The sequence below is a fragment of the Vitis vinifera genome, chromosome 13 (genome assembly GCF_030704535.1).
Source record: "Vitis vinifera cultivar Pinot Noir 40024 chromosome 13, ASM3070453v1".
NCBI lineage: Eukaryota > Viridiplantae > Streptophyta > Magnoliopsida > Vitales > Vitaceae > Vitis > Vitis vinifera.
The window spans coordinates 4754520-4778363 of NC_081817.1; the positions used below are offsets into that span (position 1 = coordinate 4754520).

The 23844-nt window shown below is 39.9% G+C and overlaps 1 protein-coding gene across 1 annotated transcript in view; it reads left to right on the forward strand.

The window, feature by feature from the left end:
- LOC100258101 (regulator of nonsense transcripts UPF2) overlaps window positions 1–23844 on the forward strand; it is a 45449-nt gene that overhangs the window by 4395 nt on the left and 17210 nt on the right. The window contains exons 4-9 of the mRNA XM_010660161.3: window positions 5481–5683; window positions 6007–6351; window positions 11015–11119; window positions 11269–11396; window positions 13419–13592; window positions 13739–13820. Of these exons, the coding sequence (XP_010658463.1) occupies window positions 5481–5683; window positions 6007–6351; window positions 11015–11119; window positions 11269–11396; window positions 13419–13592; window positions 13739–13820 (1037 nt within the window). The remainder of the gene's footprint in view (window positions 1–5480; window positions 5684–6006; window positions 6352–11014; window positions 11120–11268; window positions 11397–13418; window positions 13593–13738; window positions 13821–23844) is intronic.

The following is a 23844-nucleotide window of genomic DNA, read 5'->3' on the forward strand; positions in this document are numbered from 1 at the left end:
ATCTTCCAAACTAAAGAATCCTCTCCTTCTTGAACCTTTACTACAGAAATGTGATCCAGAAAACGATTCACCTCCTCTAATTCCCAATCTTAAAAGGATCTTCTAAAGTGCACCTCCCAACCCCCACCACCACCTCCTTGTCTCCCCCAAAGATCAGCCACTACAGCAGAATTATGGGTTACAATTCTGAACAGCAAAGGGAAGAGATCCTTCAGCTTAGAATCTCCTACCCAAATGTCCCACCAAAATCTAGTGTGTCTACCATTTCCAATACGAATCCTAGTTCTAAGAAAGAACTCCTCCCATCCCTTTCTAATGTCTTTCCAAAGGCCCATCCCATAAGACTCCCTCACCTCTCTGGTGGTCCAATCCCCTTCCTCCTCTCCAAATTTACCAACAATGACTTTCCTCCAAAAACTCTCCCTCTCTAAAGGAAATCTCCAAAGCCATTTTCCAAGCAAAGCATGATTGAAGTTGATGGGGGAAAGCCTTTTAAAGTTTATTCAAGGGAGAAAGGGAAGACCTAAGTAAACTTTAAATAGGATTAATATAATTAGAATTTGAGTCATGATAGGTTATTAGAGTCCTAGTAGAATAGGTTATTAGAGTCCTAATAGAATAGGTTATTAAAGTCCTAGTAAACTTTGGATTTCTTAGAGAAGCCTATAAATAGGCTAATCAATGTAAATCAAAGGGATGAATTTTGATGAATAATATTATTCTTTCTTTCATTGCAAGGTTGCAACTCTCAATGGTGAGACTCCATTGATTTTCTTCTAGGTGAGACTCCTAGAAGGCCTTAGTGAGACTCTAAGGTTTTCCATCTTTTCTTCATTGTTTCTTCTTTCTCTCTATTTCTTATCTTATAATTTTCTCTACCATAAAGTTTATTCCTTGTTCCTCTCCTTACACCCTAAAAATAAAACCCTAGCCCACCTACCCTTGAGTGTAGGCAACCATCCTAGGGTTGTCCTACATCAATTTTGGTATCAGAGCCAAAATTCTTGGCTTGAAGGCATATGCAATTAAGGAGCGGAGCAACTTATGCAAGCATGAGTTCCAAAAAAACTTCTAGCAATCAAGATGCCGATACAATACGCTTGGAGGAAATTTCAGCCACACAACAATCCCATCAAGATGCTATAATACAACTAAATAGCAAACTTGATGAGATCATGAAGTTATTAGAAAAGAGTCAAGAAAAACGACCAATTGAAGAGGAGATCGCAAGTCATCAATTTAGACAATCGCCAAATCGATCACGCGAAGAACAAGACAATTTTATGATGGGGAATCAAAGAAGGGCCAAACTTTTTGAGCTAGATGATGATGTGACAAAAAAGGTACGTCTTGAAGTTGCTGAATTTTATGGAAAACTAAATCCAACAGCTTTTCTTGATTGGATTATGTCAATGGAAGATTACTTTGATTGGTATGCAATGCCCGAAAATAGAAAAGTTCGTTTTGTGAAGGCAAAGTTGAAAGGAGCAGCACGTCTATGGTGGCATAATATCGAAAATCAAGCTCATAGAACTGGCCAACCGCCTATTGACACATGGGATGAGATGAAGTTGAAGATGAAGGAGCACTTTCTCCCAACTGATTATGAACAACTTATGTATACAAAATTGTTTTCCCTTAAACAAGGTACCAAGTCCGTTGAAGAATATACAGAAGAATTCCATGAATTGAGCATTCGAAATCAAGTGCGGGAAAGTGATGCTCAACTTGCAGCCCGCTACAAAGCTGGACTTCGAATGGAGATTCAACTTGAGATGATAGTTGCACACACTTATACCGTAGATGACGTTTATCAACTAGCCCTCAAAATAGAAGAAGGCCTCAAATTCCGGGTTTCCAGGCGTCCAAGTTCACAAATTGGGAGCACTTTCTCCAACAGGACAGCAAGCAAACCTTTAAGCACGTCAAACTTCAGAACTCCTAATCATGTGAATGGTGGGGGCAACACTCAACAAACTTCGAATGTGGCTTATAAGAATGGTAATAAGGGTAAAAATTCAATGAGTAATGGAGATAGAAAAGTAGACGCGACTCCTTTATGCTTTAAGTGTGGTGGGCATGGTCATTATGCTGTTGTATGCCCAACCAAAGGTTTACACTTTTGTGTTGAAGAACCAGAATCTGAATTGGAAAGTTACCTAAAGGAAGAAGAGACCTACAATGAAGATGAAGTTAGTGAAGAATGTGACTACTATGATGGTATGACGGAAGGACATAGTCTTGTAGTACGACCTTTATTAACCATTCCAAAAGTAAAAGGAGAAGAAGATTGACGACGTATTAGCATTTTCCAAACACGTATTTCTTGCCATGGGAGATTATGCACCATGATCATTGATGGAGGTAGCAGTTTGAACATAGCTTCACAAGAACTTGTTGAGAAGCTAAACCTTAAAACAGAGAGACATCCAAATCCATTCAGAGTAGCATGGGTTAATGACACCTCTATCCCGGTAAGTTTTCGTTGTTTAGTAACATTCCTTTTTGGTAAGGACTTTGAAGAGTCTGTATGGTGTGAGGTCTTACCCATTAAAGTAAGTCATATTTTACTTGGAAGACCTTGGCTCTTTGATAGAAAAGTTCAACATGACGGCTATGAAAATACATATGCTCTCATACACAACGGACGTAAGAAGATCCTTCGTCCAATGAAAGAAGTCCCTCCAATTAAGAAGTCGAATGAGAATGCACAACCAAAAAAGGTACTTACTATGTGTCAATTTGAAAATGAGAGCAAGGAAACTGAAGTTATTTTTGCTTTAATGGTTCGGAAAGTGGAAGAATTTAAAGAACAAGATAAGGAATATCCAGCAAACGCACGTAAAATCCTTGATGACTTTTCTGACTTGTGGCCTGTAGAGTTACCTAATGAACTCCCTCCTATGCGTGACATACAACATGCCATTGATTTGATTCCCGGTGCATCATTACCAAATTTACCAGCCTACAGAATGAATCCAACAGAGCATGCTGAATTGAAAAGGCAAGTTGATGAATTACTTACTAAAGGCTTTATTCGTGAAAGCCTAAGTCCTTGTGGAGTTCCTGCCCTACTAACACCAAAGAAGGATGGATCATGGCGGATGTGTGTGGATAGTCGTGCAATCAACAAAATCACAATCAAGTATCGATTTCCAATTCCAAGACTTGATGACATGCTAGATATGATGGTTGGATCAGTAATCTTCTCAAAGATTGATCGAAGAAGTGGATATCATCAAATACGTATTAGACCAGGGGATGAATGGAAGACATCTTTCAAAACTAAGGATGGATTGTATGAGTGGTTAGTCATGCCGTTTGGACTAACCAATGCTCCAAGTACTTTCATGCGGATTATGACGCAGGTATTAAAACCTTTTATTGGACGGTTTGTTGTTGTCTATTTTGATGATATTCTTATCTATAGTCGATCTTGTAAAGATCATGAGGAACACTTGAAGCAAGTAATGCGCACTCTTAGGGCTGAAAAGTTTTACATTAATTTGAAAAAATGTACTTTCATGAGCCCTAGTGTTGTATTTTTTGGCTTTGTTGTGTCTTCTAAGGGTGTTGAAACAGATCCGGAGAAGATCAAAGCTATTGTTGATTGGCCAGTACCAACAAATATCCATGAGGTGCGAAGCTTCCATGGAATGGCTACATTCTATCGACGATTTATTCGAAATTTCAGCTCCATTATGGCCCCAATTATTGAATGCATAAAACCTGGTTTATTTATTTGGACCAAGGCGGCCAACAAGGCATTTGAAGAAATCAAATCCAAGATGGTGAACCCTTTTAGCCCACGTCCTGAGATCGAGTATGTTTTTTATGATCAACTTGTGTCTACTCGACAAGGTGGATACCAAAAATTTTTGGTAAAATGGCGAGGCAAACCACACTCTGAGAATACATGGAGTACGACAACGGATTTTCAGAAGATTAACCCCGATCTCTATGAATTGTATCAAGCATCTAACTCGTCGGAGCCGAGTTCTTTCAAGCCGGGGAGAATTGATGGGGGAAAGCCTTTTAAAGTTTATTCAAGGGAGAAAGGGAAGACCTAAGTAAACTTTAAATAGGATTAATATAATTAGAATTTGAGTCATGATAGGTTATTAGAGTCCTAGTAGAATAGGTTATTAGAGTCCTAATAGAATAGGTTATTAAAGTCCTAGTAAACTTTGGATTTCTTAGAGAAGCCTATAAATAGGCTAATCAATGTAAATCAAAGGGATGAATTTTGATGAATAATATTATTCTTTCTTTCATTGCAAGGTTGCAACTCTCAATGGTGAGACTCCATTGATTTTCTTCTAGGTGAGACTCCTAGAAGGCCTTAGTGAGACTCTAAGGTTTTCCATCTTTTCTTCATTGTTTCTTCTTTCTCTCTATTTCTTATCTTATAATTTTCTCTACCATAAAGTTTATTCCTTGTTCCTCTCCTTACACCCTAAAAATAAAACCCTAGCCCACCTACCCTTGAGTGTAGGCAACCATCCTAGGGTTGTCCTACATCAGAAGTCCTTCAAATGCCTTAACCCCAACACTCCATGCCTCTTATCTTTGCAAATATCAGCCCATCTAACCAAGTGGATCTTCCTTCTCTCCTCCAAATCTCCCCACAAGAACTCCCTTTGAATTTTCTCCAATCTAAGTCTCACTTTCCTTGGGATTACAAAAAGCGACATAAAATAGATGGGGAGATTTGAGAGAGTGCTCTTGATGAGGGTAAGACGACCTCCCTTAGAAAGATATTGTTTTTTCCACGTAGCCAATTTTCTCTTGAATCTTTCCTCTACACCATCCCAAACTCTACACGAATTATGAGGGGCTCCAAGAGGTAAACCTAGATAAGTAGTAGGGAGATTCCCTACTTTACACCCAAAAACTGCAGCAGCTCTGTCCACATCCTCCAAGAGGTAAACCTTGAGAAGCTTCTAGTTCTTATTGTCCTCCTTTTTTTCTTTATTTTTTTAATTATTTTATTTTATCTTTTTGGGTAGCAGAGTTTTGGGATCTAATGTCTCCTTCATTAGTTAGGAGTATGGGTTGAGGGCTACTCCAAATTGTGTAGCTCACAGACTGTGGCCTTCTCCCCTAGGGATTTAACCAAAAAAAAGTAATATAATCTTGTTAGTGTCCAGGCATTCTGTCCATAGATATCTTTTTATGCCTATTATGTTTTAAAATCTCAAAAATGACTTGTTCATAAGTATTTGAAAATTGTATGTTAATCTTACATCATTTTATTGTGTGTGTGTATATACATATAAATATATAACACTGCACACTCAGGGTGTTGTTTGTATATATGTAGATATAAATCACAATGCTTATTAAACTGACTCTTTCTATACAACATGATCACACAGAAACAGGTGATTTTGACAAATCCTAGTTGGAGGCATATTTTTTTAGGACTTAATATGAATTCCTGCTGCATAGATATTGAAACAGTGTGCTGTTGGTTCCAGACTCTGGTTTCCTGAGGACATTGGACTCCAGCATTAAGCGCAACACAGCAGTTATTAAAAAACTCAAGCAGATAAATGAAGAGCAGCGAGAAGGGTTGATGGATGACTTGCGAGGTGTCAATCTAAGCAAATTTGTTAGTGAAGCAGTGACTGCTATTTGTGATGCCAAGCTTAAAACTTCAGATATACAAGCAGCAGTTCAGGTAGTCAATGGAATTTCATGTCCACAAAGTTACTTGGAGAAGTCTTTAAATTTTCTAATTGGAACAAAGTTACTAAATTATTGTTACTTTTTAATAGACATGTACATGCTGTACATACGAGCTACAGTTTCTTTTATTTTTCTTTTTCTTTTTGTTTGTTCAGAAGCCATGCACTATGCACATGCCTTTGACAAAATTGTATTAATATTGGTCTATTCACTCTCATTGACTCATTTGGGGAATGCTTAATGGTCTATTTACAAGTATCTATGTGTTTTATTTGGTTTTCTGCACTGTATTTTACACACTTTCTTTTCACACAGATCTGCTCTTTGCTTCATCAAAGGTACAAAGACTTCTCGCCAAGCCTGATTCAAGGCCTCTTGAAAGTTTTCTTTCCTGGAAAATCCGGGGACGAGTTGGACCTGGATAGAAACTTGAAAGCCATGAAGAAGCGCAGCACTCTGAAACTTCTTTTGGAGCTTTACTTTGTTGGAGTTGTAGAAGATAGTGGCATTTTCATTAATATCATTAAGGATCTTACTAGTATAGAACACTTGAAGGACCGTGATACAACTCAGACAAACTTGTCTCTTCTGGCTAGTTTTGCTCGACAAGGGAGAATTTTCCTAGGCTTTCCACTGTCTGGGCAAGAAATTCATGAAGAGGTGCTACTTTTATTTGGTCATTTACATAATCTAGTACTTCTCTAATTTTGCATGATGTTTTCTTTTTATGGCTTCCCATTGTGACTTCATTAGCTAAATGCATCACCTAAGAAAAACACATCCCAACTCTCTTGCAATATTTAAAATTTAGTGAAGTCAGGACCAATCCCCTTGGAACCTCTCCTCCTTTTAGACATTGTTGAAATGACAACCTTTGAATCGACCCCTACATAAAGAGTGGATAAACAAATGGCTTTTGCCTACTGCAAACTCTCCAAAAGAGCTAATATCTCAACCTCAATGTCCAACTTTCTCATATGGGTTTTGAAGAAGCTCTGAACACTACCACATTGGTTCCTAGGAATGTCACTTATCCCTAAAAGGGCACCCATCAAAGTTTAACATAATTAGACCCTCTCAAGATAGTGCCTACATAAGAAGACTCTCCCCAATTAACCTTTTTTTAAACTGTAAATATGTCCAACCTAACAACATTAAAGCTTAAAGGAACCCCAAGAAGAACAAAGAAAAAAAATGAATCCCATATGTTTTATAATGACCTTTTTCCTCACATTTCTATTATTCGAGATGAGCCAAATCAAGGAAGGACTAGGAACATTCCAAAGAACCCTGCCTTTGAAATGATCTCCAAAACCCTTAAAGAAATGATCTTCTTTTTCATGCTTCTAATAGGAACCTGATTAATCATGAGAACATTGAAAAACTTATGCAAAAGTCACAAAGCTACCAGATGATATAGAAAGAGATGTAAAATGATTTTCCACTCTTCAAGCACATGGCACAAATATCCAGATTTAGAGCTGTATAATGTCTTCTTACCTATAGCATATTACCCTCTTATTAGCCACAAGTGATTTAAAGGCCTTAATCTTAGAGGAGCTTTAGAATTCCAAATGAACTTCGTAGGATCAAAAGAAGTTGTGTTATTAGATTGTGAAAGGACTCTAAACAATGAGTTAACTAAGAACAAACAGGAGGATGGCAAATATCATACCTGTCCATGCCTAACTATGCTCATAGTCCCTTCAAGTGCTCAACAGTTGAATTTGCTGAAGAAACTACTCCACTATCTCCAACTTCCGATCATGAGAACTCTTCAAGAAGGATATTTATTTCCCTATTCAGGAGGGATTAGTGTTCTAGGGAAAGGTGAAAAAACACTCCTTTCCCTATAACACTAATCCTTTTTCTATAACACTAATCCTTTTTGGATAGCCAAATAGATATCCCTTGAACACTTGTCCTCTTCTCCACAAACAATCTATTTCGAATACAAATCTTTACAACCGTTCACCAAATAAAACCTTGTTTACTATAGAAAGGCTTATAATATCCGGTTCTCTATTACTCTTATTTAAAAAGCCACTAACCATTTCACTAAGTGGCAATTTCCTATCTAGATAACCATTGACACACTATAAGTTTTATTGAATCTTCTCTAGCTGAATATGCATTGTCCTAGGGCTCACAAATAGGGACATAAAGTACCTATCAAAAATAAATAAATAGGGACATAAAGTAAATTGACAAGTGGAAAGGGTGCTTTTAGTGAGTATTAATCTCTTATCCTTCGCAAATATTGCCTTTTACAAGTTGTTATCTCTGTCTTGGAACATTCTTCAATCGACTATTGTATTAAACAAAACTTAAGAGGAGCTTCCAGTGGTAGATCCTAATAGGTAGTTGGCAACTTTCCTAACCTTTAAGCGAATTGTGACTCTTTTTTTTTTTCTTTTGATAAGCAAATAATGAAAATATATTAAAAAGCACCAAAAGACGTCGTAACAAAGTACACGAAACGCGTACAAAGAGCACCTAAAAGCACATCGATCACGAGACAACACAAAAAACAACTCCCTCTCTTAACAAGAACCTAACCAATCTACAAAACCGAATAAAGACATAGAACTTATATCTATATACATCTTCACCCTTGAAAACAAATGTCTAAAAAAAGAGTTTTCAAATCTTGATCCAAATGTTCTTCATTATCAGATGATCTTCAATTCCTTTCCTTCCATGCAATCCAAAAGATATGCAAAGGAGTTGCTTTCCAAACCTTCTTACGTCTTTTACCCACAAAGGGACCATGCCACCCTAGGAGAGTCTCTTTAATGGTAGCAACTTGCGTCCAATGAATACCAAATAGCGTAAACAACAACTACCAAAGAACACATCATTGACCAAAGACCACCCTTTTTTCTAAAGTTGATCTATTGTCAAAACGTTTCCCAAACTAGCCTCCCCTCCCCTCCAAAAAAAAAAATAAATAAAAAATAAAAACTAACTAACTAACTTTAGAGGGCACTCATGAGTTCCAAATTATGTTCATTGGAAAGGAAATCGATCCCTCTAGGTTACAATGTGACATATAAATACTTGATTGAGAACTTATTTATTAAGTTCATCTACACCACCTTGTCTTCCCCCACACTATCAACCACCTCTCCTTGCAATCTTGAAAATAAAACTCCACATTATCCACTTCCCAATCATTTAAAGGTCTAGATAAATAGGGGTTCCAATGACCTCTTTCCCTAGTCTGAACCCATAGATCCACGACCCATGCCTCTTTTGAAATGGCTAAGGCATATAAAGAAGGGTTTGTCCGCACACCATTTATCCTTTCAAAGCTTCACCCTCCTATTACCCATCACAAATGAAGAACTACAATAGAAGTTATTCCACTCCTTCATGATAGATTTCCATAGCTCGACCCATATTTTCCACCCTAATTTCAAAAGATTCCTCATTCAGTTGCATATCACCAATTCCATTTGCAAAAAAGCACCTTATTCAACAAAGAAAGGTGTCTTGTACCTAACCAAATCCCCAACAACCCCCCCTCCTCCTCTCTCTCCTCTCTCCCTCTTTGCTCTTCTCCATTCACACTATTGACCACTTCACAAGTTTATATTAGTCACTCCATGCAATGCTAGAAAAGTTGCATTTAAGCTTCTATCCAAAGTATCGAACTCCTGAAACTCATTTTATGATGTCTCCCCTCCTTGAAGATTGAACCAACAATTCTTTTAGGAAATGATAGTAAAACCATTCAGGTCCAAGGCTTTATCCTTGACCATATCAGCTAAAGCGCTAGAACCTTCTCATCCTCAAGGTAAGTCTTTAACCCTACTCTATCAACCACAGGAATAATTTTAGGGGGGTGTCCCCTCAATATCGGAGCTTCTAACACAAGAATCTGAATATAGGGTTGCAAAAAAATTTAGAGATCCCTGCACTGATCTTAAGAATCTCATCAAACACCATTTTCTGTCAATCTACCAATAAAGTTACCCTTTTTTCTGTGTATGAACCATTTTATGGAAAAATTTTGTACTTCCCATCCTCTTTTCTAAGCCACAGCATGTTTTACTTTTACCTCTAAAACATCTCTTTCCATGTTGCTGGATGATTGCACTCCTCTAGCACATAACAACTACCCTTCACCTCTCCAACTCTCTCTGTCAATACCCAAATTTCCCCACAGCACAAACTCCTAGCCAATCTCCCTGACCTTAACTTTTGTCTTCAAGCCATATGTAACATTTATTGTAGTTGTTGACTTGGTAATGGGGCTTCTCCTTTCCTCTTTGGGATGTGTGTCTTTGCTGGATGTCTTGTAACTGGAGAGTTTTCATGCATGCTCCTTAGGGTTCTGAGAAGATACTTTTGGCCACTGACTCTTTTTAAAGTTCATTTCTTCTCTTGCTGTAAACAGCAGTGCTGCTGTTTCAAGTATTTTATGAGTATGTTGGTCCCTATAGGATTGTGTTTTTCATTGTATTTTCCTTGATGGTAGTAAAAATATTTAAATACCATATTTGGTTCTTTAAAGTGTAGTAGGGCAAATGGAAAAAAAGGCAGGCAGACATGGAAAAAATCAAATTTAATAGTCACAGAAGTCTCTATTTATCTAGGACATAAACTACTTTTTCAGAAAACACTCGTTCACCTTCTAACAAAAATATCCGGTCCCTTATGTCACTAGAAGTTGAACTTTTCATTGTAAATGAGAAGAGTACTCAAGACATATTTGGTACTCTCTTTTGAAGGACCATATTTAATATTAATTTCTTTCAATCTTGTTCTTTCTATTCTTGACAAACTTTTAAAATAAAAAATGAGGTAGCCTAACCATTCTTGCAACTGATTTGTGGTGCCAAGAAACTCCAATTCTGTTGTCTTAAAGATTCTTGTTGCAGTAAGTTGCTGGGTCATGTACTAGCAATAGAGTGGTTCGGGAGTTTGTACAAGGAATACTTCTCTGATTTTTAACTTGAATTACTGTAAGTGCCTTTGTCCTTCACCCTTGAGGTCTGGCTCGAGTCGTGAAGGGGAGGCTTTGTGGGAGGTTCCAGGTTCAAGTCCCAATGGAGACAAAGATATACCTAGCAAAAAAAAAAAAACACAAAGAGTGCTTTTATCTTTCATAATTTTATTTTAGTAATTTAGTTTAGCAAAATGATGTTAGACACTAACAATTATCATGGTTAATTTTGATTCTAGAAACCTTGAACACATTTTTTTTCTTTTTGTAATGTTTACAACTTTATTTTTATTTTTATTTTTATTTTTGAGTTAATGGATAGCATAACAATCTTTTTCTGTTCTTTAGTTTTCTTCTGACATTTTACTGCAGTTTTTTAAGGGCCTTAACATCACAGCAGATCATAAGAAAATCTTCAGGAAGGCATTTCATACTTATTATGATGCTGCTGCTGAGCTACTTCAGGCTGAGCATACGGTGAGAGTTCTGCTACCAACTATAGCTTGTTTGTTATATTGTATGCTGATTGTTGAACTATATTACCTGACTTCTTTTGATAATCTTTTTCCATCATACTATTGTTTCCCCTCATGCTATATCTTTCTTACTTTCTGTCTTAATATAAGTCACTTCGCCAAATGGAGCATGAAAACGCAAAAATCCTAAATGCCAAAGGGGAGCTTAGTGATGAAAATGTTTCTTCATATGAGAAGCTGCGGAAGTCTTATGACCATTTGTATCGTGGTGTCTCATCGTAAGTGTTTTTCTGATTCTATTTTCCATTTTCTGGTATCTATTCAAGGCATATTGTTGAGTGGTGGTTTGAAACTGTGGGAGTGAGATGTACCCCAGAGTGACTGCAAAAATCTCTCAGGATTATTCTTGCAATGAACCTAAAATAATTTGAAGAAAGGAAATTAGTGTATAACTTAGCGTGAAAAATAAAGTTTGAGAAGGATCCCCCTGAAATAATTGTCTTGAATGCATCCATTTAATGGACAAATGGAAGTTGGGGCAACCCCAGACAAACCAAGCCCCAAATGAACTGATTCAGATTTAGGCCTCCTGTACCTGATGAGTGTGCATCCAACTGGATTTGTACCCCACTAAATCTAACTCAACAAAGCGAACTCATAATCCAACTACATGGGTTCAGCTATTGGAATTGTTTTACACCATTCAGCTTTATGTATTTCCATATCTTCTGCTCAATGTTTGCCAATCATGTCTTCTTCCACTGCTTCAGTCCCCATGCTCTTTTTCAATCCATTGTTTCCTTTTGGTCTTTTCTTCTTTGATAGGTAATTTTTTTTCCTTTTGGTCTTAAGGTCTATAAAATTATAATTTTAAATATAATTTGTTTGGCCCCAAATAAATGGGTAGGGATTTTTTTAGATAATAAACAGATAAGGTTTGAGTTGGGTGATGTTGACATGAAGTCACTTGAGCTCAATCTGTTATCTCTAAACTTACAAATATAGAGGGGTGAATGGTCATTGACACAGGGTTTGTGCATGTTTTGATGTCAGCTATACAGGCTGCTGATGTTAGCATGGAATGGTAGTAGTGTGATTAGGGAGTTCTGTTCTTTTTCTTGCTATATAACTTTGCTACTGAGTGCATTGCGGATTCTTTGATTTCTGGATTTTAATTGAAAAGAACAAAGTATTTCAATGAGAAGTAAGACAAGAAGTGGTTGGATTTATGTTGGGCTCATTGGGGTTTTGAGGGTTGGTTACCTGTTGAACAGTTTGATCTCTTAGCCTCATTATGTTTCACTTGAAGTGGACATTATCCTTGTACCTAATTCTTTCCTAATAAAACAGTTTCTCTTGTCTCCTATTGAAAAAAGAATGATAAGTGGAAAAATGGAGAAAGGAATAGAAATAACTTGATTCCTTCAACTATGGACTTTAGATTCTCATAGTTAGTGCATCAACGTGCGGAGAAACTAAGTGGAGGTATGATGATAAATTTTGTAACTGTGTACAAGGGTAAAAGACACTTTCATCGTCTTTTGTATTTTAAGCTGGTGGCAAGATCAATTTAAATTGGTATCAGCTTTTACCACGAGCAAAAGCTAGTCTCATTTGGTTGAATTATTGAAAAAAATAAAGATGTTATTGGTTTTAAATAACTCAGAAGGATGTAACTTGGTTATTATTCAAGGGTTTCAGTAAATCACTGCCTCATCATGACAAAGATAGTTACAATATTTTGTGTGTTGGTAGTTAACATGTGAAGAAGAAAAGGAATTTGCTGGGTGATGAACCAGAAGATCTGAGCAATCTTTTAAGATATAACATGAGTGATTGTGTCAGTTACAATTTTTAAAAACATGAATCTAATATCACACAACATCAAACTCTCAACCTAAAAAAGTTCATATTGGTTCTAGAAGACCATAACAGCTGTGAGAAAAGTATTGTACTGATTCATAGAGATTTAATGAGTACATTCCCCTTTAAACAGTATAGCTAATATCCATCAGATAATAGCTCTGCTAGCTTATTCCTGAAAATTGATGGAAATCTTCTTTATGGTCCATGTTTCTGAAACCTTCAAATGTTTTACAATGTTAATTCAAAATGCCCTAGAATACATGTTTCTCATAGTGTTTTATCAGGTGTCATTTTAGGGTTCCTTCCTGCTTCAATATCCTTTTCCATATCCTGCCCCCGCCCCTCTCCCTGTCTTCTTTTGGCTTTTCTCTAATTTATGTGTAATTGATTTTATTAGTTTTCCACTTTTTTCTTATAAGAATTTCATATCACAGCCTAGCTGAAGCACTTGATATGCAACCTCCGGTGATGCCAGAGGATGGTCACACAACTAGAGTCACATCTGGAGAAGATGTCTCTTCTCCTGCTGCAAAAGAATCTTCTGCTCTTGAAGCAGTGTGGGATGATGAAGATACAAGGGCTTTCTATGAATGCTTACCAGATCTCAGGTTTGTTTTGGGTGGATTATCTTTGTTCAAATGATGGTTATACATGTCAATAATTATAATCATTTTTGTTGGCTGGGTTGCCTTCTAGATGATGGCTCTTGGCAAAATACGCCTACTGAACTACACTATCTGTGTGTTCTATGCAGAGCATTTGTTCCTGCTGTACTATTGGGAGAAGCAGAGCCCAAAGTGAATGAGCAATCTGCAAAGACACAAGAGCAACCAACTGTAAGGAATCAATGTCCTGGATTTTGTTAGAGGCTTTACGTTTCCTAGAGTTATCCATCACACAAAAATTGTCTGTTTTTTTTTTTTTTTTTTTTTAAATTATAAATATTTGTGCTTTTTTATTTTACTCATATATAAACATGATTTTGCCCCAGATCTGCTCTTTTTCTTTTATTGACCAAAAAAAAAAATAGTAGTTTCATCATTCTGGGTTAAGTTCACGTCATGCCATTCCCCTTTATTCTAACCATATTTGCTGGGAATTTCAAAATGATTTTGTAGTTGTCTTGAAAGAATAGTTGGATTTTGCAACAAGTGCGCATGACTGAATTTCAGCATATTTCCTATCTGGTCCAGCTCCCAATCATTGAAATCTCTAGCCAATCTGAGATTCCAACCTCCTTGACCCAGACTAGAGTCCCACACTTCACTTACTTTGGCATTCCTATGACCCGCCAAGGTAAACAGCTGTGGGAAAATTTGAGAAAGCGCCTCATTGCCACACCACTTATCCGTCCAGAACAAAACTCTGGTCCCCTTCCCTACCTTAAAATCAATGCTCTCCCAGCACCAATCAGCTTCCTTCATGATCTCCTTCCATAATCCCACTCCATAAGGCCCACAAACTTCCTTAGTCCTCCACCCACACTCCTTTTGACCATACTTCACCCCTATCACCATTTTCCAAAGGTTCTCTTTCTCATAGGCATATCTCCACACCCATTTGCCCAGCAAGGCTTTGTTCAATAAATCTATCTTTCGGATGCCTAATCCTCCCTCCTCCTTAGGGCTACAGACCACCTTCCATTTAATTAAGTGAGCTTTCCTCTCCAAACTTCCTCCCCCCCAAAGGAAATCTCTTTGGATTTTCTCAATCCTTTTTGTAACAGACTTAGGGATGCGGATAAGGGATAGAAAGTAGATGGGTATGCTGGCCAAAGTACTCTTGATAAGAGTAATTCTACCCCCCTTCGAGATGTATTGTCTTTTCCACTGGGCTAGTCTTCTTCTCATTCTCTCTTCCACCCCATCCCAGGAAGAAGAGGTTTTATGGTGGGCTCCAAGGGGCAGCCCCAAATAAACAGTGGGTAAAACTCCCAATCTGCATCCTAGTTCAGCCGCCAGCTCCTCCAATTCATCCACTTGCCCAACAGGAATTAGGGCACTCTTAGCAAGATTAATTCTGAGGCCCGAAGCCGCCTCAAACCACGCCAAGACCCAACTTAGATTGGTTACTTGCTCTCTTTTTGCTTTGCAGAAAATGATTGTGTCGTCAGCAAAAAGGAGATGAGAGACAATCAGCTCCACACCCCCTCTCCCCCGAAGCCTACAGCCAGAAAGAAAGCCCCCCTCACCAGCCCGTCTAAGAAGGGTGCTAAGAACTTCCATACCCAAGACGAAGAGATACGGAGAGAGAGGGTCTCCTTGCCACAACCCCTTTGAGTTTGAAAAGAAACCGGCAGGCACCCCATTGATTAAAATGGAGAATTTAGCAGTGGAAATACACCACCACATCCAATCCATCCAACGAGACCCAAATCCCATCTTCCGAAGCACCTTCATCAAAAACTTCCAATTGATGCTATCATAGGCTTTTTCAATGTCCAACTTGCATATCAACCCTTTCTCTTTCCTTTTGTGCCAGTAATCAATCACCTCATTAGCCACTAGAGACGCATCTAAAATCTGTCTCCCTCTCACAAAAGCATTTTGATCTACTGAGACGACCCTATCAAGCACCTTCTTTAGCCTATTCGCTAGGACTTTGGCCAAGAGTTTATACAACCCCCCAAGCAAGCTAATGGGCTTGAAATCCCCTAAGTCTTCAACACCTCCTTTCTTGGGGATAAGGACCAGAAAGGTAGTGTTGAGACATTTGGAAAAGGACCCATGCTCAAAGAATTCCTTAAACAGATCCACCACCTCCTCCTTCACAAATTCCCAGCATTCTTGCCAAAAAGCCATTGTGAATCCATCCGGGCCTGGAGCTTTATCTCCCCTCATCTCCATCAGGGCACCGTGAATTTCCTCCTCAGAAAAAGGCCTCTCCAAGTCTTCAGCTTCCCGAAGGTTAAGTTGATTTAGATGCAGCCCCTCAATATCCGCTCTCCACTCCGGCTCTTCTGAGAGTAAATTCTGGAAGGCGTTTACAATCCCCTCCCTCACCTCTTGGTCCTTAGTCAGCCACTCCCCATTAATCATTATCCTGTCCAGGGAATTATTCCTACGGTGGGCATTAGCCATCCGATGGAAGTAGCCAGTGTTCCTATCCCCTTCCTTAAGCCACAACTCCCTTGACTTTTGCCTCCAATGGACTTCTTCCAAAAGCACCCATTTGTGGAAGGCATCCTTGGCTTCCTTTTTCTGCTCAGTTTCAGCTATAGACAGACTCCTCTCGCTCTCCACTCCATCCCAATATTCCACTTGCTGTAGGGCAGAATTTTTGTTAACTTCCAGCCTTCCAAACACCTCCCTATTCCAGACTTCAATTTTTTGCTTTAAAAACTTCAGCTTAGAGGCCAACCTGAAACTGGCCCTTCCTCTCACCTCAATCCCCTGCCACCACCCCCGGAGAAGACCTTTAAAGCCATCCACTTTCAGCCACATGTTCTCAAATCTAAACGGGGTGGGACCCCTCCTCAACCCACCACCCATCAACAAAATAGGAAAATGGTCAGAAGTAGGTCTCTACAATCTACATTGGGCGATCCCACTAAACATCTCCAGCCATTGCTGCGTCACCAGAAACCTATCTAGTCTAGCCCAGGATTGGTTATTCCTACCCCCACTCCAAGTGAAAGCACCCCCTTGCATGGGGAGATCCAGAAGTTCTAATTCATCAACAGTTTGGGCAAAAATTCTCATAGCGCCAGTCAGCCTTCCCTGTCTACTCCTTTCCCTCTGGGACAGGATGACATTGAAATCACCCCCTAAACACCACGGATCTTCCCACAAGCCTCTGATCGCCCCTAGCTCTTCCCACAAGCATTCTCTGTCTTCTTTGGAAAAAGGCCCGTACACACCAGTAAAAATCCAGGTTAGCCCATTTTCCACATTCCTAATCCTACAGGAGACAGAAAACTTCCCCACCTCCGTCTCCATCACCTCCAGAGACCTTTTATCTCAACACACCACCATCCCTCCTGCAGAGCCCACGACATCCAAGGCCACCCAATTAGACCACCTACCAGAGCCCAAACTTCTCACCAGACCCTCTAACAATGACTGAATTTTGGTCTCCTGAAGACAAAAAAGATCCACCCTCTGACTTCTGATCACTGCCTTGATAACCCTTCTCTTGGAGCTGTCATTAGCTCCACGAACATTCCAACTGAGAAGTCGTAGCTTCATTTAACTTCCGTAATCTGGCACCCCCTTACTTGCTCGTCACCATTTTGCTTCTTACCCCCTTCATAGTTAATGGAACACTCTAATATTTTCAGTTTTCTCTTGAATTTAGATTTCTCCAGCAGGGTTTTGCTATGAACTCTTTCCCTTCTCTTACGAATTTTAACCAAGAAGTCCATAATATCCTTTTCAAGACCCTCTGTCGAAAATCCCAAGAATTACTGAACTTGGCTAGATCACTTTTCTCCCAGCTAAGCTCCCCCTCTGCCTTAGTTGCTCGTGGCACTATTTGGTTTAAGGCCATCTCCTTTCCACTATCTTCAGTTCTGCTTTTGTTGACCTTCACCAAATCCCAGCATTCGACAGTCTCACCCATAGGAGACTTCGTGCCAATGAGCATTTGAAGCGGATTTTCTCCCTCATTGCGCTCCTTTTCATCCCTAGAATGGTTGCAATACTCCCCCACTGGAGTCCGACCGAAAAAAGGAGAAGGAAAAGAAGGGGTCCCAAAGACCAGACAATCGGATTGAAAGAAAACCTTATCGTACCTCATTGCTTCCTCAGCCAAGGCGAGATCAGTCATCGATCTCTCTTTTTGGATGAACTCAGCCTCGCTTAGCCTGCGCATGCCATCCTTCTCCCAAAACAGGGGATCTTCAGAGAATGGTTTCCTCGAACGGCTTGGGCCACAATTCTGGGCCACACTAGATTGGGAACTGGTCTCCACCGATGGGCTTTCTTCGGCTACCAATCCAACACCCTCCATGGGCTTCCAGATTTTGGACCGTCTGAGATCCACCCTCTCCTTTGGCCCAAAATAATCCACACAAGGGGGGGGGGGGGGGGAGGGTTAAGACCCTCAGGCCCACGAGACTTCTCCAGAAGGCCCATCGCTAAAGGCCCGCCCTGCATTCTCGCCATTCCCTGAAGCCCTAGGTGCGACCCACCCCTCCCGCGAAGACAATCCATGGGTTGCCCCGACCCAGCTGTCAGCCTCCACGTCCCATCCGCCAACTGCGTCTGATCCTCGAGCCTTGAGCCCCCTTCAGCCTCCATCACGCGCTTGCCCTTGCGTGACTGAACCTCACCCTCTACCTCTCCAGCTGCTGCGAGGGTTTTTCCTTTTTCATCGGCCGACAACATTCTTAACGTCGGCCTGGTTTCCCACCACAAGGCTAAAGAATAGCACATGTTCTCAACCCATATGTCCACCATATTAGGGATTCTCTCTTCTTTAATCCTTACCCGAATCCTAGCCCACTGTAGCTCCTCCATCCTCTCCGTTTTGGCATCGATGTCCAAGAATCCCCCACACCCCTCTCCTATCTTACGGAGGATGTCCCGATCCCATAAGGAGATGGGCAGGCCAAGTATTCTCACCCAGGCCTCTCTCTCCTTCTCTTCTTCCATCAAACATCCCGTCCTTTGGCTCCATTTCTCTAGTTGTATGTCGAATCCATTGACCGATATTACACCATCTTTTAGGGCTTTCTCAGCTTCTATTTTTAACTCAAATTCCAATAAGGCCTTGCCGTCTTCCAATTTGGCCAGGCCTAAATTGCCCTTCAAACCCCACAGCTTTGACATTTGGGTCCCTCAGCTTCTCAGATCTTCCCCTCTTCCTAGTGTTGGGTCCCAACTTCCAACAAGGCAATGAGCCAGTTTTTCCAATCACACTTGATGGCCTATTGTCAATTTTCACCCGCACCACCTCTTCTCCGATGCTGCGATTCTGCTTCACCACCTCTGCGAAGGATTTTCCCAACATGGGACTCCAAAACTTCTCCTTATCTTGCTGTCTCTTCTGCCTATCTGAAACAGGCTCCATCTCTCGCAACGCCTCCTCCAGAAGGGCCCAACCCCCTTTTGTTCCTTTGCCTTTGGGTACAAAAATACTAAATCTTTTCTTTTCCCGATCCGTAACACCCAGGCGTAGGAAGCATCCCCCCTTGTTTTCGCCGCGCGTTAAAGAGAAGGTCCTCCCATTCTCTTGCCAAAATTTCTCCCAATGTCCGGTCCTCGTATCCTTGGTGCAGAAAACCAGGCCTTCCATGAGCGGCCCTAAACTCGCTGGTCCCAACTTTACCCAAGAGGAGACCCCTCTCTTTCTTTCCACTATGAGGATTTGCGTCCTACCCTTCTTTCTCTCTGTCTCGACCTCAAAGGTCTTCGATTCTGCCCCAAAACTCCTCCTTTGAACTCCTGACTGGATGAAACCCACTGCGTCCCCGCTCCCACCCTAGCCCCAGCTTTCTTCTCCATCTCTCTCACACACTCTCTCTCTAGGTCTTTCTCTCTCCTCCATCTGGCACATGACTCAATTTTGAAATTCTTTCTTCACTTTAATTTCATTCTCTCATCTACCTCCCTTAGTTTTTGTTAAATGGACCTACTTCCTGAAACTTCAAAATTTCATTAGATACCCCCATATTTTGAGAGGGTTGAAAGATAAGTGAAAAAAAAATAAAAAATCAATGAGTTTGTAATAGTCTAATAGATAATGAATTAACCCACTTTCTTTGCCTGAACACGTGAAAATGTTTTCCCAAACTTCCATGCATTGACTTTCAAGGAGGCGGCAGTAAAATTCCTCAAAACTGCTCAAGACTTAAGGCCTACTTAATAATTTGTAATTGCTTATAGTTTCTGGATTGATAATTCTAGGATGATGATATGTGTACACACACACACACACATAGGTATGTACGTACATTTGCTCGAAGTTACTTGTGATATTGTTGTTAGTTTTCTTTTTCTTTTTTCCCTTTTGAACGATGAACCATTTCTAGGTTTGATTGTGGTAACCAGGAACTTTCCCAATCCTTTCCTAGATAATTCCTGAATCCTAAGTGGCCATTGGAGTTTGACAGTCAATTTGTGTGGTGTTAGTCCTGGCTCCCATGGTCTGCACTGATAATTTTTGGAACAGGACTAGATAGATGTCCATAGCAAGCTAAGAAAATTCAGTGCCAGTAACATGCCCTTTGTTTTCACTTTTTATGTCATATGCTCTAGTTGCCTATCAGAAAAAAAATAAAAAAATACCCTTTGTTTTGTCATATTATGTGTGTTGAATAGCTCTATTAGAACGTATCACTTACATAATTAGGAATGTGTTTGACCCGAAGGTTTGGGTCCCCATGGGGATTCCCAAGGGCTGCTATGGAAGGTTCCTTGATTATAAAAAATAATAATAAGAATAATTAAGAGTGTTTGTTTTGTGGGCATCTAATTGAAGAATGATAATTAGTTTTAGAGATATAAGATTACCATGTTTGGAAAGACTATAACTTGTGATATTTTAATTTCTTGGTATGATATCTTCTCAAATTAGGTGAGTTTCATATTCTTCCCAACCTTAATATTTTCTTTTTGTAATTCCCATTGCTAGGGCACAAAAAAAAAATTTGAAAGAGGACAAGTATGTCCTTGACACTATGAACATGGTTGAAGGAGAACTATATATACCTTTACTTATTATTATTATTATTATTTTGATAGGTAAAAACACAATATTATATATAAAGAGAAAAGGGCACCTAAAGGCTAACCCAAAGCATACATGGAGTATACAACAAGCGCTTGAAGGAAAAAAAAAATAGAGAAGAGGAGCTACAAAAAACCTCACCTGCCCTCATCTAGAACTCAACCAATCAAAAAAAGTTGATTGAAGGTAAAGGTCCTTTCGTCAATAAACAACTTAGTCCAAGACCAAAAACTACAAACAAAAGATTTTTTCAACCTTTGAATCGAAAGCTCCTTTTTTATTGAAAGCAATCTTGTTTCTTTCTTTCCAAACCATCCAAAATAGACATAAAGGGGTTGCCTTCCATGCATTTTTGCACTTCTTGCCAACAAAGGAACCATACCAACCAAGGATGGTCTCTCTAATTGACAAGGAAAGGACCCAAGTTACACCAAAGAGAGCAAAAAGTAATTCTCACAAAACCCTAGCCTTAGTGTAGTGAATTAGAATGTGGTCTATAAACTCTTCTTTGACAAGGCAAAGGAACATTTGTTAGCTAAAGACTACCCCTTCCTCTTCAATAGAGGGGAAGGAAACACATAAAGCAACGTCTCTACACCATTTATCCTTCCAAAACCTCACCCTTCTAGCATCACTCATTGAGAACACAATTCTATTACTAAATAGGTACCCTTCCTTCCTAATCTTCTTCCATAAACCCACACCATACCCCTCCCTCACTACTCAAGTACTCCATCCCCCTTCTTGTACCCCATACTTCCTACTAATAATGTGCTTCTAAAGAGCTCCCACTTTCATCCACTAAGCGCTAACTCCATTTATATAAAAAGGCCCTATTAAGTGAAGAAAGACATCTAACACCCAAGCCACCTTTTCTCTCATTTGAACAAACAAGCGCCTCCTTTACAAGGTAAGGCTTGCACAACAAGGACATAAAGTAAATAGGCATGCTAGATAAAGTGCTCTAAATGAAAGTGATTCTCCTTCCTTTAGAGATAAATTGCCTTTTCCACATGGTTAGCCTTTTATGAAACCTCTCCACCCCATCTCAAACAAGTCACGGATTTATACAGAGCGTCCAAAGGAAGCCCCAAATAGGAGGAGGGAAGTGCTCCCACCTTGCAACCAAGCTCAAATGCCAAAACATCTAAATTCTCCACCTCACCCAATCGGTAAAATCTCACTTTTGTCCAAATTGATTCTCAGCCTTGAAATGGCTTCAAACCACCTTAGCAACCAACTCAAGTAAGTCATCTGATTTTGAGAAGCCTCACAAACTACAAGCATATCATCAGTAAACATCAAATGAGAGATTTGAACTCCATCACCACCCCTCCCCTTCACCCTACAACTTGACAAAAAGCCCCCACTTACAACTCTCTTAATGAGGCTATTGAGAGCCTCCATCCCAATCAAAAATCAGTGGGGCGAGAGAGGGTACCTTTGCCTCAATCCTTTAGTGTTATGAAAAAAACTTGATAGAGTGCCATTGACCAAAACAGAGAGCCTCATAGTAGGGATGCACCACCTTATCCAACCTGCCCACTTCTCCCCAAAACCCATTTTTTGCATCACAAGAAGCAAGAAGTTTCAATTTACATGATCATATGCCTTTTCTATGTTAAGCTTACAAAGTACTTTACTTTTATTTCTTTTCAATGGAGTCTATAGCCTCATTAGCAATCAAATGGGATTTGGTTCAAAGTGGTTGGGTTGGATGTGGAGTTGTTTATTTTCAGCCAAGTTCTCAATACTAGTTAATGGGGTACCGGCTGGATTTTTCCCGAGTTCTAAAGGGCTACGCCAAGGAGATCCCTTATCTCCTTATCTGTTTGTTTTGGGAATGGAAGTTCTAGATGCTCTAATTAGGAGGGTTGTTGCCGGGGGTTTCCTTTCAGGGTGTAGTATTCGGGGTGGAAGAAGAACCAATCTAAAAATTTCTCATCTTTTCTTTGCTGATGACACAGTTATGTTCTGTGAGGCTAATAAAGAGCATCTAACTCATTTAAGCTGGATTCTATTTTGGTTTGAAGCTGCTTCAGGTCTAAGGATTAATTTGGACAAAAGTGAAATCATCCCAGTTGGTGTGGTGGAGGAGATTGATGAGATGGCAGAGGAATTAGGGTGTAGGGTGGGTTCGTTGCCTTCTCAATATTTGAGTTTGCCATTAGGGGCTCCTAACAAGGCTCCTTCTGTGTGGGATGGGGTGGAAGAGAAAATGAGGAGGAGACTTGCGCGGTGGAAATGGCAATATATTTCCAAAGGTGGGAGAATCACTCTCATAAAAAGCACCTTGGCTAGCATGCCAATCTATCATATGTCTCTATTCCGGATGCCTAAGACAGTTGTTAGAAGATTAGAAAAAGTACAAAGAGATTTCCTTTGGGGAGGGGGAAACGTGGAAAGGAAAGCTCATCTAGTTAAGTGGGAGGTGGTTTGTGCGGACAAGAACAAGGGAGGGCCAGGCTTAAGGAAGCTAGCACTCTTGAACAAAGCTTTGCTTGGTAAATGGATTTGGAGGTTTGCTTGTGATAAAGATAATCTTTGGAAGCAAGTGATAATGGCGAAATACGAGCAAGAAGGTCATGGTTGGAGAACAAAGAAGGCTTATGAGGCGCTCGGAGTAGGGGTGTGGAAGGAAATTTTGAAGGAAACTGATTGGTGTTGGGATAACATGGTGTTCATAGCTGGGAAGGGAAGCAAAATCAGTTTTTGGATTGATGTTTGGTGCACTGGTATAGTGCTGTCCCGAAATTTCCCTCATCTATTTGATATGGCTTCCCATAGGAATGCTACGGTGGAGGAGATGTGGGATCAGAATTTTGGTCAAGGGGGTTGGAATCTAAGATTCCTGAGGGATTTTAATGATTGGGAGTTGGATATGATAGAGGATTTGCTCTATGTTCTGAGGGGTTACAAGCCCTCTATGGAGGAAGATTCAATTTGTTGGAAGGGAGGAAGAAATGGAAAGTTTAGGGTCAAAGAAGCGTACAGCTTGTTGGGAAATCCCAATGACATTGTATTTCTGTCAAGTTGTATTTGGGTGGCTATAGTTCCAACCAAGGTTGCATTCTTTGCTTGGGAGGCTACGTGGGGGAGGGTGCTCACTCTTGATAGGCTCCAGAAAAAAGGATGGCAGCTCCCTAATTGTTGCTTTCTATGTGGGTGTGAAGAAGAAACTGTAAATCA